The sequence below is a fragment of the Malus domestica genome, chromosome 15, assembly GCF_042453785.1.
Source record: "Malus domestica chromosome 15, GDT2T_hap1".
In the NCBI taxonomy this organism is placed as follows: domain Eukaryota; kingdom Viridiplantae; phylum Streptophyta; class Magnoliopsida; order Rosales; family Rosaceae; genus Malus; species Malus domestica.
Genome location: NC_091675.1, coordinates 13,260,353 through 13,280,764, shown reverse-complemented (window position 1 = coordinate 13,280,764; position 20,412 = coordinate 13,260,353). Strand labels below are relative to the sequence as shown.

The following is a 20,412-nucleotide window of genomic DNA, read 5'->3' as shown; positions in this document are numbered from 1 at the left end:
AACATGTGCTGTGATGAGAAATAGACACGTAGATACATATATACATTTAGTGATAGGACATACTTTCTAAAGTGAAAATGTCGATGCAAGAGAGAAAACTTGTTGAAAACATTAAGAAACTGCTATAATGGTGGACTAAATGAACAATCTTCACGATTTATACATTCTGCGAATCATGTTCGGCAGATACTAAATACATGGCGATATCTCTCAACGGAAATCAGCTACATTTTTCTTCTTCATGTTTTCAGGGTTAATAATATCGAAACGACAGACTTACAGAACAAAATTACAAGCAAATACAACATGTGAAGGACATACTAGCTTCAGAAAATGTCCCTAGAGAAATAGCCTTCCTTTGTTGGTCTGCTCACTGATTTGCTTCACACCCAAGGAAATGGATCAGCAAGTCCTTGTTCTAAGAAGGTTCGAACTACCCCGTACCCTCTATTGGGTTCCAAATAATATCTTCTAATTTGGCACAGAAATTCTTGTAAAACTGCAAAACGAACCGTAAAGAATCACAGGAAAGATAAATTAACTGATGCGAGCACGCAATCTTCAAAGAAATATTGTACAAGGAGAAACAAAATCCGAATCACGGAATGCTTTTATGAGTACTTGAGACTCGTCAAACGATCACATATTGTAGCAGCCAAATATGATAGGCAAACAACAACGAACTAGAATTGAATTTATGGCATCCACTAGAAGCTAACCTTATGATATTCAAGAGTATCTCCTGCGGCCTTCCGAACATCTACCATGAAAAGGGATGGTGCAACTTCATAAACCTATATGCAAAAGATAACGATCATGTTAAATAGTAGTTGTACTGAAATCCAATCTTCCTTTGGGAACATAATTACAGTGGTTATGCTGAGAATCTTAAAGATTACCTCGAGGACAACTGCAAATTGTCCCGTCCTATTTGCTGATATTCCTTCAAGTCTTGTCTGCGGTGCAAAAATTCAAACACGAAATCAGAACATGATATTAAATAAACGGAGAAAAAGGAACCAAATGATTTTCAGGTAGCATCATCCAGAGTACATATTAGTTTCCAATACAAAGTACTAGGGTAACCCAACCAATCATACTCAACCCTCAACTAAGAACATTAGTCAATGTTGGATGGCTGAAGCCGAGGTGCAATAATACCTTGTAATTGCGCGTATGGACCTTGAGACTCATTGATTCTGCAACAGCTTCTACATTTGAAATTATAACTTGAGCTGGTTTGCGGGAAACAAATCGGGTTTGCCGATTTACATAATCCTGCAAAAGGTAAGAGCTTTATAAGTTTTAACAAAATAACAAGTTAAGGGCAGGCCAATAATTGGGCAAGGGAGTAAATATGTGGCAGCACAAGTGCCGAAAGTATACAACCATACCTGTCTTCGGTCAAACAATGCAGATAGATTTAGCCCTTGGGATAGGGTAATCATCTCGAACGCATTCATTAACAAAGGACCACCATCCTTAATTTCTGACCGCTCTGCTATATATTGATCCTGTGACATAATACCAATAGTGTAGAAATACTTTCTTCTTTAGTTATGAAATAGACTTAGAAATGCATAAACTATGCCAATTAAATAAGTCTCTGCAGACATTAGGTTATCACTAGTTTACCGCATCCTACTAATCTGTACTTCACCATAACGTAAATCACAAAACTTTACAACTATGCATTAGAAGAATTCTTAAAAAGTGTATAACACAACTATGCATTAACCAACCTCAATATCCTCAAAGACTGCACGAACATCATCCAAGCTTACTTCCTCATCTTCTCTATATTTGACAGGAGCATAATTTTTCTTAAACCATGGATCATTTCTGATACCATCAATCCGAATTCGCTGCATTAAAACATGGACCAGTTAAACAAAGTTAGGAAAATCCTTAACACTCCAAAAAATGTAGATTTTCTTTTTATCTTTTCTTTTCCTTTAACTGATTGTAGAAACCAGTTTTTTCTCTCGATTATAACACATACTCTATCAATTTATTTGCCTCGGGAGAAAACCAATATGGACAGGAGAACTCTGCTGCAGTAATCTACAGACAAGACAACAAAAGAGTTAGATCTCATACTATCTAGCACTATCCACAGAGTCCATATATAAAAACATTGAAGGAATGACAGGAGGGATCAAATCCGCATTCCCAAGGGTCATAAAAGTATAAATGTGTTCTGGAGCCTATCTTGGTTGCATTGCTGATACTGTGATACAGCATTTCCAAGTATGTGAGTAGGCATGCAATAGGATAGTTACAATATACAAGACCTCTCAAAGGCACAAAATAGAAAAAAGTTAAGTTCCTGTGCAAAATGTTTGAAATAGTGAAGGAAACCATTGTGTTAGACATGAACATTCCAAACATTGTATAACTTGATATAATTCTTACTAAGTCGAACAATGGAAACATACTTTGCTATAGAGGGTATATAGATTTGTCTCATCAAATGGGAGGTATCCAGCCATCAGAACATACAGGATGACCCCACATGACCAAATATCAGCAGCAGCTCCATCATAACCCTGATCGCCGAGCACCTGTTGGGCATTGGTAACAAAACATATTTAGCATAAGATTTTGTTCTCTCCAGCTGACTCCTATAATTATTGTTTTTTTTTTTTTGCACAAATTATGAATTGACGAGATAGCTATCTCATCAAGTGGAAGGGGTGAATACAGCAGTGAAGTTTCTAGAAATTGTACCTCAGGAGCAACATAGTTTGGGGTTCCACATGTGGTGCGAAGAAGACCGTCCCCCTGCTCAAGGATTAGGCAACACGGGAGCAATGGTCAGAGAGATAGATGAGGAGAAAAGACGAAAGGGTAAAGTACAAGAAAATCATACGCATAAAATTAAAATTCTCAAGCGTGATTGAATATTAACAAAACAAGATCATCCTTACTTGCAGGGGCAATGCACTTAGTCCAAAATCAGAAACCTTCAAATTTCCATAAGCATCAAGGAGAAGATTTTCGGGCTGTAAATGTACATCACAAGGAAAAGAAAGGGAAACCATTAGAACCACAGCACCGTATAGAAGCCACAAAAGCAAGTGGAAATTAGCTCCAACAGAATATTGGTTTGCACCTTCAGCTCTCTGTGGTACACACCCTTACTGTGACAGTGGGCAACTGCATCCACAAGCTGTTGAAAGTATTTCCTGGATTCATTTTCAGGAAGCTTTCCTCGGTGAACCTGTAGATAAAAATTTAAACGTTAAAATTTTCTAAAATAACGACACGCCTATAGGAATGTAAGTGTATTGATTATAATGATGGTCCGAATCTTGAAGAAGTAGCCTTACAATTTTATCAAACAATTCTCCTCCAGTTACAAACTCGAGAATTATAAATATCTTCGCTCGACCAGCCAAAACCTAGTATTTCGAAGGGAGAAGGCATAGAGGAACAGGGCCAAAGAAAAAAATGCACATCAGCGGAGATGCCAAGACGCAAATATAGCATACAAATTTCCAAATATTCACACAAGTCCTCGGAAATGAGGCATTAATTCAGAATGTCATAACCATACCTCATGCAGCCTTACTATATTAGGATGCCTGACAATCTTCATTATTGATATCTCTCTTTTAATCTGAAACATGAATAGAAGTTAGCCTACTCCATAAACACAACGATTTTTATAATATACACTAATCTAAAAAAACCTGTCTCAATTGCGGATATGGGGATTTGAACTCGGGTGCATATGGAGAGCGCATCTGTTCTATCCAATGTGGCTATGCTCATATCCGCAATCCAAGACACAATTATTTAAGGGAAGACAAAAAGGTGAATCACCTGATCAACCATTCTGTGCTTGAGAATGGTGCTTTTGGCCAAAATCTTCATGGCCACGCTTTCGCCGGTCTCGCAGTTCCTCGCAAACTTAACCTTGCCGAATGTCCCTTCGCCAACCATCCGCCCCACCTCATACTTCCCTACCTTTCTCGACTTGTTCATTGTCGTCTCTCTGAGCTCATTTTCCACAAAAATCACAGAACCAAACTTTCCGATTCCCGGAAAATTCAAACTTTCACGATCAAGCAACACAATTTCAGCTTCAATTTCTCCAAAATTTTCAAAAATAACACCAAATTAGAAGAAAACTCAATCAACCCAAGTTCCAGTACTCTTAATTAAGCATGAAAGTCGAATCTTTTTTCAATTAAATTCAATTAACACGTAACTGATGAACCCTAAGACATTGTTTGGGTGCTGAGTGATCAGTGATGGATCATGGAGCATAAACAGAAATCGAAAATTGGGAAATTCAATTCGCGTGGCTGTGATTTGCGGCAATTAAAATTCACCAAATTAATCGGGAGGTGGAGAACCGGAGTGATATAGCACATTCCGGCGAGGCAATTACCGGAGAACGAGAATATTGTCGTGGATAGACGCCGTCAGGTTTTCAGGTTCCTCCGGGTGCTCCGATTAATGTGTCTCGTGACTCTCGTCTTTGTTTTATGAATGTTGCAGATGACGTGACGTGCTTACGAAAGTTTTGTAATTCATGGCTCACCAAGTGTGTGTATATATATATATTATATATCACTTGTTTTGTAATATAATATTTTTTAAGAATTGTTATTAGCATTTAAAAATTTTTTGATTCATTTGGATATACTTTTAAAATGATTGAAATCGTTTTTAGAGAAAAATATTTTTGAGTTCCAAAAGCACTTTAAGTGATTTCTACAAGAAGCACCAGTTATGTGATTCTCCTATGAAGCACTTTAAGTGATTTTCCAAGATTTACTAACATTTTTACTAAGGATAGTTTTCGAAAGTATTTTCATCAAAAGCGTTTTCAATTATTTTAAAAACACATCAAAACGAGCTCTTTATTTAGCACTCTAAACTTCATATAATTAAAAAGAAAAATACATGTGATGTTTTAATGAAACCAAACAATAAAAATGGAATTGGATCATCATTATTTGTCATCTGACGTGTCTCTTGGTTTGATCAATGTGAACTGAGTCAGACAGAAAGAAATTTGGTGGATGATGGTTTGATGAGGCTGGTTTCATTTGAAAATATTTTTAAAATAAATGAAAATGCTTTTAAAATGTTTTTGGGTTTTAAAGTATTATGAGTGTTTTTTCAAGATTCACTCGTATTTTTATTAAGAATTGATTATAAAGATATTTTTACAAAAAACGCTTTTAGATATTTTAAAGGTATTTTCAAATAAGTTTTATTGTTGAACTTTGGATGTGTTGTGTTTGATGAACCTCCTCATCCAACTATTCAATTAGGGTTGCTAGGAATTCTGCTATTTGTGTAAATCATTTTAGTTGATGAATTTTTTGTTTTTTTTGTTTAGCGTTTTCCTCGGCCTTTGAGCCTCCTTGTAACTCAAAAAAAGGAAATTATACATACAAAAAACACTTATTGAGATAAACGCATTATTTAACTTGACATAATACAATCCAAAAAGTGAAAAAATCGATTTTATTTTGTTTTATTTGTAGAAATGTTAAGCTGGATGTAATCGAACGAAGAATAATTTGGCTAGTTTCCAAAAAAGTCGTAACCTTTTTCGTTTTGTTCATAGAAAAAGTCGTTGCGTTTTAGTTTGGCTACTTGTTTTGGATTAAACAATTTGTCAAATAATCTAAACAAACATATAACTTTAAAATGGAGCTGATAAAAGAAGCCACCACGGAATGGCTCAACAGTTGGAATAAATTTCAAACTCGTATTTCATACTATTCGTTTTGAATTTGATTTTTAGTACTAGAATCACACAATGATAATTAAGGAAATTCTAAAATGTTTCTATGAGTTTTTCTGATTCAAAAAAATAATTATGATGACTTAATCACCGGTTATTCTCTTTAAAAAAAATAAAAAAGTAATGGGGCTGACAAAGATGAGAAACTACCTGTCACATATGTAAAGTTATATTGATGTACACAGCTGAAGGTATGTAGTTTGATTTTTCTTCTCAATCGAGATTATTTTAGTGTTTTGACTTGGTGAAATTATGTAAGTTAAGGTGAACAAGTAATTAGAAAGACTTGCAGGTTTTTAATTGTTAATAAAATAAATAGCTTGAGTTAACGTATGCTAATTAAAACAGTAATTTGAGGACTACAAGCAAAACTATTTCGCTACCACGATGGAATAATGATACTGTAGAATCTCATGAGCTTACCACGTGGTGTTTATTTCTAATTTTCTAATAGCTAGATTATTGATCTTAATTTCAGGATTAGTCCAGACAACTAGATTAATGAAGAGTGCTGCTCAAGCAACTCACATGTCATATTTTCTCACCTGTTTGTTTTTATGAAAATTTTAAAAACATGTTTAATTTTTTTTGTAAAATGACTTTTAAGTCCTAATAAAAAACCATAAGAACAAATTCTAACGACATATTTAACATGTATTTCCAAATCAGATCTATCTCTAATTCTGATATTGTCACATCCCGGCCCGGGCCCCCACCACATCCCGGACTCAACTCCGCCGTAGCATGATATTGTCCGCTTTGGGCCCCAACCACGTCCTCACGGTTTTGTTTTTGGGAACTCACACGAGAACTTCCCAGTGGGTCACCCATTCTCGGACTGCTCTCGCGCGAACTCACTTAACTTCGGAGTTCCGATGAACTCCGAAGCCAATGAGCTCCGAAAATGCATCGTGCTAGGTAAAGATGGGAATATACATATAAGACTTACAGGATCCACTCCCCTGTGTTATGTGGGATGTCACAATCCACCCCCCCTTAGGGGCCCGACGTCCTCGTCAACACACTTCCTGCCTGGGATTGGATCTGATACCAAATTATCACATCCCGACCCGAACCCCCACCACATCCCAGGCTCGAATCTGCCGTAGCACGATATTGTCTACTTTGGGACTCGACCACCCCCTCACGGTTTTGTTTCTGAGAACTCACACGAGAACGTCCCAGTGGGTCACCCATCGTGGGATTGCTCTCGCACGAACTCGCTTAACTTCATAGTTCTTATGAACTCCGAAGCCAGTGAACTCCCAAAAGACCTCGTGCTAGGTAGAGATAGGAATATACATATAAGTCTTACAGGATCTACTCCCCTAGACGATGTGGGATGTCACATATATGGTGAGGGGCTTCAATTCTTAGCAATAATCTCAAAAAGTTTGAATATAGTTCTTGATATCGACAGTCTTTATATTTGGATCATGGGAAAAGAGAAAGAGAAGAAGAAAATGGGAGGAAAAAAATTTGGTTGATGGCGAGGAGAACCACAGCGGGTGCGGTGGTGAGTTTGGTTGTTGTTGGCTAATGAGTTCTGCCGCTACGTAGTTGTTGAATTGTGCTTTTTTCTCCATCTTCAATTTTTGTTTTAAATTTCAAACATAGGAATATTTAGGAATAACAGTGGATGGGAAAAGATGATTAGGTTTTTTGTACTTTTTATGGTGTGGTTGGATAAATAAGACAAGAGGTGGGTCTAGCAACTATTTGACAACCATTTAATTTTGGGAACTTTAACGAAAAGCACCCGGTACTGTTCACTTTAACGAAAAACCACATTTTTACACTAAAAAGTCAATCCTGGTACTATTTATTTTACCCTTTATTTTGTCCTTATCATTAAAACTCAAAGTTTTCAAGTCATTTTCATTAGTTTTCCTTTTAATTTTTACTTTTGTTTTAACTGAAATCTTGTTTGGTATTTACTTTTCAAGAAGATGAAAACTAAAAATAAAAAAATAAAACTCAAGACAAAAGGACACAATAAAGGTGTAAGTGAATAGTACCATGAGTGACTTTTCAAGGTAAAAATATCATTAATGTTAAAAGTGAACAATATCAGAAGCATTTCATTAGGATTCCCAAAATTAAAAAAACAAAACAATAAAAATGACCAATTGACACATGGGCGTGGTATGGCAAGTGGCTAATTTTTTTTAAAACTTGAATATGACAACCTAACTAGTTGGATAATTTAATTGTTACGCACTTTCAAAAAGAGAATGTTCCTTCAGCTTTATTTTTCACATATAACAGCAAACGTTGTGAGAGTTACCTAACCAGCTAATTACGAAAGTTTTTCCCTCCTACTCTTTTTTTTTTGTCGAATTTCCCCTCCTACTCATAGACATGTCATGGTCGCAACTTCAACTTGTGAGATTGATTAATCACTAATTCGAGCTTAATTATCGTTTATAATTAATCTCTTGAATAAACAAAGATGACGAGGTTAAGTAGATTTCAAACAACGTCGCAACCTGCGCGATATTTTATGCATGTCTCTGGGTCGGTAAACAGACGGGGGCCTTTTTCCTTGAGCATCTCGGAAGTCAGCGAAGGAATAAGCTTGATCCTTTGGGCCGGGACACGTGTAGTTTTAATTGGATTAGTTCAGCCCTGGCCCAACACAATCACAAGAAATTTTCCCCCTTCATTTTTGGTGCATTCGGGCTTCTTTATTTTGTGATACTACTTCTGTTCTTGGAGAAGAGACATATTCTACTTCTTAACTATTATACAAATTTTATAATTGAAACTGTTTAACTTTTTAATCTTTATTTGAGGGTCATCTTTATAAAAAATTATTTGAATCGGATATCGTTTAGTCATATAAATTTATGAAATAAATTAAGGGTGTTAGCACCAAGTAATATATTCATAATGAACAATCCATTTATTTGGCACATTTGAATGACTAAATGACATTCGATTTGAATAATTTTTGTATAGGGATGATCTTGAAATGAAGATTAAGAATTGAAAGATTCCGATTATGGAGTTTATAAGGAAAAGATACATTATTCGCAAAATTTGAGATATGTGTATTCCCCCAATGGGAGAACACAAGTATTATTCTTACTTAGGTTAGTTCATACCATTTTTTTAGCGATATTTTAGTTTTTTTTTTTTTTAACAAACGCTAATATAATTTAATTTAAATTCATTTGAACTATGAGGAGAAGATTCGAATCAACATCTTAGATGCAAAGACAAATGTTTTTGACCAACTGAACTATAAAGAAGAGAAATTTAAAATAATTTGGTGCGTAGGAAGTAGAACATTATTTTAATCCAATCATATATATAATCAAATGGGAAATCTAAAGCAATTTTTATTGTTATCACTCAAACAATTAATATTTTATTAAGGATATATCAGACATTTAAACTTGTAATTGTGCAAATCTTATAAAGCAAAATATGATTTTGACATTATTTCATCACTTTGAAATGTAACAACAATCCCAGTTAAATCCAAAATATGTATGTGATATGATTGTAAGCCAACAAAAATAAGATGAAGATAATGTAGGAATTTAGCAAAACAAAGATAATGAAGGATAAAAAATACATTTTGTTCTAAAACTATTGGGGTTAGCATAGATGGTGGATAAGGTATGAGTTTGATAGATTTATTGTTCGAAATATTCCAGAATCACAAAAAATAAAAAATAAAAAATAAAAAACCTTCGCTTGAAGCAAACCATGTATGCATGACACCTGAAATCGGAAAGTACATGCTCGTAATCACTTAAATTACAACCAGCCCTAAACAGACTTTAGAAATGAAAATGAGGTGGTTGCCACTTGGCAACATCCTCCCATTCTTATAGGAGGATTCAATGAGATGAAAGATATACAGATTTCTCCCATAGGGTGTTAGAGGATTATACGGCCTGAGTTTGATTTGGTTGTTTGCTTTCGATCTTGAGGTCTATATTTTGACTACCACCCATATGCATGTAATCCCCATCACATAAATTGGATCTTAAAATTCACATCTCTGTCACTCTATTTTCTCCGCTTTGTATCTCTTTCACTATACTTTATAAAAAATATGCTAATTAGATGTCTCTCTATTTCTTCTGTGGAATGGTTGGGATCATTTTGTTCATCAGTCTACTTCCTAACTTATGCAAGTGGAGTCTTCTAACGTTTATTTGGTTTCAAATATCATGTTTGTGACAATCTACAACCTACAATCTTGACCTCTCGATATCAAACCAATAATCTATCCTAATGTTAATTCTCTTTTCCCACTCTACCTGAAGTATTGGCCCGAACATCTACACCTCTCGTTTAGCATACAGACAATTTTCTCATACTGGATAGCATATTTAGTTGTTGTGATCATAAATTTTATTAACAACTGTATTGCAAAAGAATAAGCTTACACATAAGGTTACAATTTGATTTATACAGAAGTAGTTAATTACATTATTTGAAATGTCGAATACCACTGATACTTTGGTTCCATTTGACAAATAATGGTGTATTTATTTGACACATTTGAATGACTAAATGACATTCGATTTGAATAATTTTCCCCCTTCATTTTTGGTGCACTCGGGCTTCTTTATTTGTGATACTACTGTTCTTGGAGAAGACGCATATTCTTCTTAACTATTATACAAATTTCATAATTGAAACTGTTTAACTTTTTGATCTTCATTTGAGGATCATTCTTATAAAAAATAATTCGAATCAGAGATCGTTTAGTCATCTAAATTTATGAAATAAATTAAGGGTGTTAGCACCAAAGTAACATATTCATAATGAACAGTCCATTTATTTGACACATTTGAATGACTAAATGACATTTGATTTGAATAATTTTTGTATAGGGATGATCTTGAAATGAAGATTAAGAATTGAAAGATTTCGATTATGGAGTTTATAAGGAAAAGATATGTTATTCGCAAAATGTGAGATATGTGTATTCCCCCAATGGGAGAACACAAGTATTATTCTTACTTAGGTTATTAGTTCATACCATTTTTTTAGTGATATTTTAGTTTTTTTTTAACAAACGCTATGATAATTTAATTTAAATTCATCTGAACTGTGAGGAAAAGATTCGAATCAACACCTCAGATGCAAAAACAAATATTTTTTTACCAATTGAGCTATAAAGAAAAGAAATTTAAAATAATTTGGTGCGTAGGAGTAGAACATTATTTTAATCTAATCATATATATAATCAAATGGGAAATCTAAAGGAATTTTTATTGTTATCACTCAAGCATGATGTTCCAATGGTTGCTAAACAATTAATATTTAATTAAGGATTTATCAGACATTTAAACTTGTAACATTGACATATTCATATGAGATATTTTTTCATTATTGTGCAAATCTTATAAAGCAAACTATGATGTTGACTTTATCTCATCACATTGAAATGTAACAACAATCCAATTAAATCCAAAATATGTATGTGATATGATTGTAAGCCAACAAAAATAACATGAAGATAATGTAGGAATTTAGCACAACAAAGATAATGAAGGATAAAATAAAATACTTTTTGTTCTCAAAATATTGGGGTTAGCCTGGTGATAGATGGTGGATAATGTAGGAGTTTGAAAGATTTATTGTTCAAAACCCTCCAGAACAAAAGATGATAAAAAAGTAAAAAAAAAAAAATCTCTTAAAGTAAACCGTGTATGCATGACACCTAAAATCGAAAAGTACATGCTCGTAATCACTTAAATTACAACCAGCCCTAAACAGACTTTAGAAATGAAAATGAGGTGGTTGCCACTTGGCAACATCCTCCCATTCTTATTGGAGGATGCAATGAGATGAAAGATATAGATTTCTCCCATAGGGTGTTAGAGGATTATATTACGGCCTGAGTTTGATTTAGTTGTCTGCTTTCGATCTTGAGGTCTATATTTTGACTACCACCCATATGCATGTAATCCCCATCACACAAATTGGATATTAAAATTCAAATCTCTGTCACTCTATTTTCTTCACTTTATATCTCTTTCATACTTTATAAAAATATGCTAATTAGATGTCTCCCTCTATGTCTTCTGTGGAATGGTTAGGGATCATTTTGTTCATCAATCTACTTCTTAACTTATGCAAGTGGAGTCTTCTAACGTTTATTTGGTTTCCAATATCATGTTTGTGACAATCTACAACCTACAATCTCGACCTCTCGATATCAAACCAATAATCTATCCTAATGTTAATTCTCTTTTCCCACTCTACCTGAAGTTTGGCCCGAATGTTATTCGCAAAATGTGAGATATGTGTATTCCCCCAATGGGAGAACACAAGTATTATTCTTACTTGGGTTAGTTCATACCATTTTTTTAGCGATATTTTAGTTTTTTTTTTTAACAAACGTTAAGATAATTTAATTTAAATTCATTTGAACTATAAGGAGAAGATTCGAATCAACACCTCCGATGTAAAGGCAAATGCTTTTGACCAACTGAGCTATAAAGAAAAGATTTAAAATAATTTGGTGCGTAGGAGGAGAACATTATTTTAATCTAATCATACATATAATCAAATGGGAAATCTAAAGCAATTTTTATTGTTATCACTCAAGCATTATGTTCCAATGGTTGCTAAACAATTAATATTTAAGGATATATCAGACATTTAAACTTGTAAAATTGACATATTCATATGAGATTTTTTTTGGGAATATTCATACGAGATTGAAATACATTATTGTGCAAATCTTATAAAGCAAACTATGATTTTGACTTTATCTCATCACTTTGAAATGTAACAACAATCCCAGTTAAATCCAGAATATGTGTGTGATATGATTGTAAGCCGACAAAAATAACACGAAGATAATGTAGGAATTTAGCAAAACAAAGATATTGAAGGATAAAATACTTTTTGTTCTAAAACTATTGGGGTTAGCCTGGTGATAGATGGTGGATAAGATAGGAGTTTGATAGATTTATTGTTCGAACCCCCCCCCGCCCCCTCCAAAAAAAAAAACACCTTTCTCTTCAAGCTCACTGTGTATGCATGACACCTGAAATCGGAGAGTACATGTTCATAATCACTTAAATTACAATCAGCCCTAAACAGACTTTAGAAATGAAAATGAGGTGGTTGCCACTTGTTAACATCCTCCCATTCTTATTGGAGGATGCAATGAGATAAAAGATACAGATTTCTCCCATAGGGTGTTAGAGGATTATACGGCCTGAGTTTGATTTGGTTGTTTGCTTTCGATCTTGCGGTCTATATTTTGACTACCACCCATATGCTTGTAATCCCCATCACATAAATTGGATGTTAAAATTCACATCACTGTCACTTTATTTTCTTCGCTTTATATCTCTTTCTGTCTTCCACTATAATTTATTAAAATATGCTAATTAGATGTCTCTCTCTATCTCTTCTGTGGAATGGTTAGGGATCATTTTGTTCATCAGTCTACTTCCTAACTTATGCAAGTGGAGTCTTCTAACGTTTATTTGGTTTCCAATATCATGTTTGTGATACTACAACCTACAATCTTGATCTGTTGATATCAAACCAATAATCTATCCTAATGTTAATTCTCTTTTCCCACTCTACCTGAAGTATTGGCCCGAACATCTACACCTCTCATTTAGCATACAGACAATTTTCTACTACTGGATAGCATATTTAGTTGTTGTGATCATAAATTTTGATAACAACTATATTGCAAAAGAATAAGCTTACACATAAGATTACAATTTGATTTATACAGAAGTAGTTAATTACATTATTTGAAATGAGAGTCACCTTCGAATACCACTGATACTTTGGTTCCATTTGCCAAATAATGGTGTAGGTGGGAGATATGCAGACAATTGTGAGAATTAATTCCAAATCAAGCCCATATTTGAGAGTTTAAAGAACATTATCACTAATTCATACATCTTTACACATAAAATACAGTTATTTTATTTGTATGTGATTTATCACGTGAATTTAAAAGTTAGTCCAAATTTACATCAGAGAATTGTTCATAATAGTATCGCTCATAAGTGCGTGGGTGAATCCTAGTCTTTGAACTAGATACGGCATCCGATACATCAATGGTTGATAGACACTATGTATAAGTGGGTAGAAGTGTGAGTGGGTTAAGATGGGCAAAATACTTATGGGTATGGGTAATTGCAGTTACCCGCCCATTTAAAATTCACGGTTACGGTTATGGGTAACCGTTTAAACAAATAAACGGTTAAGGGTATAACCGTTTACCTGTGAAATTTAAATAGGTGGTTATGGGTATTACCTACGGTTATAAACGGATACCCATTTAACCGCTTATTGGTTCAAATGAACATTTTACCCTTGCCTTCACTCCTTATATCTCATTCGTTATAATTTCAATTTACGAATGGTTTTCGCCTACGCATTGGTGGGATCGAGCTCAATCCAAATATACTTAGTGTGATCTTGAAATATTACATGATTTGATAAAACTTAGAGGATCAAGTAGAAAACGAAATCCGATCATGGATATGCTGTTGAGAGTTACTTCCAACGGAGTCAAATGACTTGTTCATAACTTTACTTGAATAAGGGCATTAAACATGGTTATTATAATCCAGACTACACGCCAGGCCAATAGCATTTGATTTCTTACTAATTCACTTTTCTTAAGTAACTTGTAGCATACCCTACAAACTCACGACATTCCCATCTTATTCCAATAAGTTGTGAGGTATAATGTGCAAATTGTAGGGCACATATAAAGTTCCCTTCAACTAACCTTCACAGGAAAGGGCAAATAAGTTTCGTAAGCTTAAGGGGAATGTTGCAGAAAAAAGATAAAAAAGAAAGAAAGTAACTTGCAGCAATTAATAAGATCTTGAATTGCTTGGACCAAGCGTAAAGGTGGATGTAGTTGCAAATATTGTTCGCTCTATAATTTCAATTATTGCAGTGGTATGAGAACTTCAGAGATTGAAACACGGTAATGCATGTTAAATGTACTTACAAATGAGTAAAAAAACATGTAGATACGTAAAACAGGAGTAAATGGATAAAAATGGTAAACGGGTTAAAAACGGGTAAATAGGTAACCGGTTAAATAAGTATGGGGTTATGGGTATGAGTAACCGTTTATAAACAGTTATGAATATGTGTATAACAGTTTATATAATTATCGAACAGATAAACAGTTATACAATAAAGACTTAAACGGTTATAAATAAATAACTAATGTTACCTAGCGTTATCGTAACTGTTGTCCATTCCTAGTTAAGAGCGACGAGAACATCCCTATGGTGGTGGTTTGTCGATTGATTATGCGGCTGAGATAACACAACAATTGATGATAGTGAATGTACAATTGAGTTCTACGCATTGATTATGCTGCTGAGATAAGACAACAATTGATGATTGTAAATGTACAATTAAGTTCTACCCATTATATATATTCAACGGTTGTGATAGCTCATGCATGCAAACAAGCCCCCAGCACAGCTGCATGGGCAAGCATTGTGGAAAAGTCATATTTAACCTAATAATTTTGGACCACCGTTGACTCACATGACGTACAAGACTTTGTAGTACTACTAGGAGGTGTTTGTTTGCTCTCACTAAGTGGGACTGGACTGGATTGGACTGGATTAGTTGTTAGTCCAATACTGTGTTTGTTGCATGCTGGGAATAACATTAATGAGACTAAAGGGGACTAGCATAGACAAAACCCTTCACTAAGAGGTCCTAGCGAGACCTCCCAATAACCATGAGACTAGCTAAGACTATCTTCTCTCGTTCTCGTCATGCTCAACAACCACTCCCGATAGACTCCTCGTCATTTCCAGTCACCTAGATCATAATAAAATATTAATAATTTATATATTAAATAATATAATATTAGAATTTGTTATTATCCAGCTTCTTAGTCCAACACTGCACCAAACGCTTCACTAAGTTAGTCCAGTTTAGTCTAATTTAAGCCAGTCCAGCTTAATCCTTGAAACTAGTCTAGTCCGAGATATTCCGACTCAACAAACGCTCCTAGTAACCAGTAAGGGCCGCGCACCACACCCGACGTAAATGTGTGCATGTACAACCAAGTAAGAAATGACGAAAGAATAAGTACACGGGAGGTTGAAAAATATCTTCGTCATCTCCAAATGACAAATTTACCCTTGACAGAGCAAGTTGGCCGCACTCTCTGACAAACAAGGTTCTTCCATAGTTCCATGGGATAAACAAATCTTGCAGGGGAGCTGAACAATCAGTAAGCCCCGCCTTTGACGTCATGACCAGGCCTTCAACGGCACATCTCTACCCTTGAACCCGATCGTGGGCCCGTGGGCTCCACCCAGGATGCAATACTGGGCCAGCCAGAGCAAAGGCTGGCCGCTAAATAGGTTCAGTGAAAAAATCATATCATACTTTGGGTAAATACCCCTCCCCCCCCGGGCCCCCCTCAATTAGTGGAAAAATCATGCAATACTACGGCTAAACACATCCCCGGCCCCCGGTCCCATCCCCCGTCCCAAAGTTGGGCTGGCCGCTAAATAGGTTCAGTGGAAAAATCATGCCATACTTTGGCTAAACACAACCCCCCAATTAGTGGAAAAATCATGCAATACTTTGGCTAAACACACCCCCGGCCCCTCCCCCGCCCCCAAAGCTGGGCTGGCCGCTAAATAGGTTTAGTGGAAAAATCATGCCATACTTTGGCTAAACACAACCCCCCAATTAATGGAAAAATCATGCAATACTTTGGCTAAACACATCCCCCGGCCCCTCCCCCACCCCTATAAAAAAAGGTATATAATTTTAGGCAAAACGATAAGGGTTAGAACATTCTGGATTAAATCCCAACAAAAAGAAATCTAAAACAAAAAATAAGGTCAACTTGACAAATTTAATTGCCACCATATCGTTGAATCTTTGGGTTTGGTGAGCACTGAGCACGAAAATACATCCAACACGAAAAGAACTTCAATTAAAATATGATTTGTATTAGGGTTCGTTTAAAGTTGTCATTTTTCATGATCACAATGTGATTAGCCTATTATTTGGTGCTACCCATTTTTTTTTTAACGAAAAATTACATTTTTACACTAAAATGTCAATCATGGTACTATTTACTTTACCATTTATTTTGTCATTATCGTTAAAACTCAAAGTTTTCAAACATTTTTCATTAGTTTTTCTTTTTTTTGGTAGACATAGCCACATGAAGTTGTTTTGAACAAATTGTTAGATGAACCAACTTTTGATCTAAAAAGCAAATTATTAGGGTTTATTGATTGACTTCTCATTCTATTTTCTCAAGTTTTTAATCAATACAGGAGAGGTGATTCAACTACAGAATATCTTATAATCAAGGATGTTAGAATCATCAAATTATTCACTAAATAACGTGTTAGTGTACATGTGAGTATCTTCTTTGTTAGTAATTAATAAGATTTAAAGTATAAAGTTTAAATCAATTGGACATTGGCACATTATCTAATGAACAAGTTTGACGTACTTATGCTTTTTGTGAAAATATTTTGGGAATCAATATTTAATAAAAATGCAAGTGAATTATGGAAAAGCACTTAAGAGCTTCTTACAAGAAGTAAATAATTGGTGCTTCTTGCAGTAAACACTTTAAGTGCTTTTGTTTCATAAACAATTTTTTTGAAAACATTTTCAGTTATTTAAAAACATTTTCAAACAAATCCTAATTATATGCAACTGCATTTAAGACTTTTAGTAGCACACAATAGTTTTTGTGATTGTCATGAACAAGTTGAATAAATTAAAAAGAAATGCATCGTCGAAACTCTCACATTCACATCCTATTTTTTTGTAAGCAGATTGATGATGTGCAAGAATAAATTGTTAGGTTTTGTTGACCTTTATTTCTCATTTGGTTATCCATCATCTCAAATGAAACTACTATTGGTGGTTGCGTTTGCGAGGAACAAAAGTATGCAACTTTCCTAATTTATGTATCTACTGATTTTAGCAATCTTATATCCAAAATTAAGCTTGAAAAAATGTAGCAATTGCAGGTGCATACCAAATGGACTTTTCCTTTTTCCTTATTTATGCTTACTTTGAATGGGTATGTAGCAATAGCCATTGTTATTGTTATTGTAGAGTATTAAGCGCAACTTTGCTTACTCTCAAATTGTCGTTAAATTAGTCTGATTTAAATGATTTAAAACATGAATATTGAAATTTAAACTTATTTAACAGCAATTTATAAAGAGGTGAGCATCACCCTAACTTTAGGAGGTGAGTAAAAAGAGTATTGTCGATCATGTGATGAATATTTTCCATTTTAAGTTATGGTATCAATATATATGTACTCATATCGTAACATGTGGACTAATTATAATATGACTATATTTCAGTACTAGATGAACGAAATAAATAAGGAAAAAAGTTGATCAAGTGCAAGATAAGTTGTAAGGTTTTTCTTGACTTCATCCCCTCATTGGTTGTCCTAACTCCTAACGTTTTACTATAAAAACAAATATGCAAGTTTCCTAATTCTTGTACCTACTGATTTTAGTAGTATTTTCCAAAATTAACCTTGACAAAATATAACAAATTGAGGTGCATTAGCATATGGAGAGGATCAAATCACACTTTTTTAGGGTTTGCATGAGCGATTCTTGCGCTGAGGATCTGACCAAACAAATCAAAATTCCAAAAGCCTAAAATCCCTAAACTGCCCAAAAAGCAGAAGCACTTTTAGGCTTTTGCTTTTAACCAAACCATACTAACAAACGCGTCCTTACACTCCCTCGCACCATCTCACATCACTCCACTAGACACAGATACAATCAACGGCTGAGATCTCATCCGCACCCCGCCCTTTCCTCCTCTATATATTATCTCCCCATTACTGTCTTCTTCCTCAATCCTCACCTCTCACCTGCAAAATTCTCGAATTCCTTCACAAACCCAGTTTCTCTCCCCCTCAATGTTTTTAATCTCTCGGTTCGAATTGTCGAATTTTAAAGTCTTTTTGGAGTCTGAGGTTTGGGTTTTTCTGAGACTCAGATTTTAACAAGAAAATATGCTTCTACGGAGCTCATCGACGCCGGTGCCCAACTCATGGCTGCAGTATTCCAAAGATTCAACATTTTTCGATCAGCAACCGGAAATGGTGCAGCAAATCCAGAGAACTCGCTCCGTTACCCTCACGGCGTCGTCGCGGTCGCCCTTTTTGCTGTCGCCGATCAGCGACTCGGGGAGGAGGTTGACCCGGGCGGTCTCCGAGGACGATCTCAGAGATTTCATGGTGGCGCCGCTGAAAAGAAAGGCCATCAGCATCCCGATGGATGGGTTTGTGGAGAGAGAGGAGGAAGACGAGATAAAAATGGAGATGGGTTTTGCTGCCTCTGGGTTGGGCAGAACGGCCTCCTTGGGATTGGTGGAGTTGGAGGGGTGTGAGGCCGGGTTGAGGGAGGACAGGAGGTTGCTGAGTGATTTGGAAGGGGGCGGCGTTGGTGGAGGAGGCGGCAAGATCTGCGGTGGTAATGGCGGAGGGAGTGGTGAATCGGACGACGGAGATGAGGGCAATGGATTTGGGGAATCGAATCAAGGCGGTGCGAGCACCGATTTGTACTACCAGAAAATGATCGACGCTAATCCTGGAAATCCCATGCTCCTTAGCAATTATGCTCGCTTTTTGAAAGAGGTATCCAAATTCATACCAAAATCTTTAAATTTAAATACAACAGATTGAATCTTTATTGAAGCTAATGATATTTTGTGATGGGAAACATTTTACAGGTTCAAGGGGATTTCGGAAAAGCCGAAGAGTACTGCGGGAGAGCAATTCTGGCGTGCGCGAATGACGGTACTGTTCTGTCAATGTTTGCGGATTTGGTATGGCAGATTCACAAGGATGCTCCAAGAGCTCAGTCTTACTTTGATCAAGCTGTTCAAGCTGCCCCTGATGATAGGTAATTCGCCGTAGATATTGTATCTAAATGTGTCGATAACATGTTGGTACGTTTTGCGGATCAATTGTTCTGACTGTGTTTTGTGGATTTGATGGTGCAGTTATGTTCTAGCATCATATGCCAAATTTCTCTGGGATTCCGAGGAGGAAGACGAAGAGGAGGACGAGGAGGTGAATCTGAAAGAAGGGGGGAATAACAGAGCGTCGCCAACCAATTTGTTTACTGGAATTCCTCCTTCACCACCTCCGTTAGCTGCTGCTGCATAGTTATATATAGAGAGATATATGTATCTATATGTTCAGAGGCTGACCTTTCTGTTTATATTTTTAAATTTTAGAAACCTTTTTTAGTGATCCTTTGGCTGCAGCTGGGGGTGAGAAATTGGGTTGTGTTAACTGACGGCTCTGTTTTTGTTTTCAAGATCTTTTTCTAGTCATATCTTTGTAAAAGAAATGTAACAAAAATAAGTGATGAAATGGAGTTTTTGAAGGCATAACTCTGTCTCTCTCTCTCTCCCTCTCTCTGCAACACTGCATCATTCCTTAATCTGGATTTTCGATTTGATTCGGAACCCTCTTAAGCTTGAAGGAGACGCTTCGAATTGTAAAGATTAGAGATTGAGTGTTGAGAACACTGTCTAATTTGTTAATAATAACACAAATCAAGTTCTTAATCCAACCCTAAAAATGGAAAATGCCTACCATCCTTCCGTCATTTTTGAAGGATATAAAA

The 20,412-nt window shown here is 35.4% G+C and overlaps 2 protein-coding genes across 2 annotated transcripts; one reads left to right on the top strand and one right to left on the bottom strand.

Annotated features, from left to right (window-relative positions):
- Nucleotides 1-204: 204 nt before the first annotated feature.
- On the bottom strand, nucleotides 205-4,538 carry LOC103400515 (CBL-interacting serine/threonine-protein kinase 24). The gene is given in 16 exon segments (XM_070813885.1): nucleotides 205-444; nucleotides 446-499; nucleotides 720-794; nucleotides 900-956; nucleotides 1,162-1,278; nucleotides 1,395-1,514; nucleotides 1,743-1,866; nucleotides 1,976-2,064; nucleotides 2,439-2,564; nucleotides 2,731-2,784; nucleotides 2,931-3,005; nucleotides 3,116-3,223; nucleotides 3,333-3,404; nucleotides 3,560-3,622; nucleotides 3,829-4,097; nucleotides 4,400-4,538. Coding segments are annotated over 15 exon segments (1,338 nt in total). The 5' UTR covers nucleotides 3,991-4,097; nucleotides 4,400-4,538; the 3' UTR covers nucleotides 205-402.
- Nucleotides 4,539-18,515: 13,977 nt separating this feature from the next.
- On the top strand, nucleotides 18,516-20,176 carry LOC103400411 (uncharacterized). The gene is made up of 3 exons (XM_008339060.4): nucleotides 18,516-19,412; nucleotides 19,508-19,680; nucleotides 19,781-20,176. Exons 1-3 carry the CDS (start codon nucleotides 18,789-18,791, stop codon nucleotides 19,944-19,946), a joined length of 963 nt encoding a protein of 320 aa, XP_008337282.3. The 5' UTR covers nucleotides 18,516-18,788; the 3' UTR covers nucleotides 19,947-20,176.
- The last annotated feature ends 236 nt before the right edge of the window (nucleotides 20,177-20,412 follow it).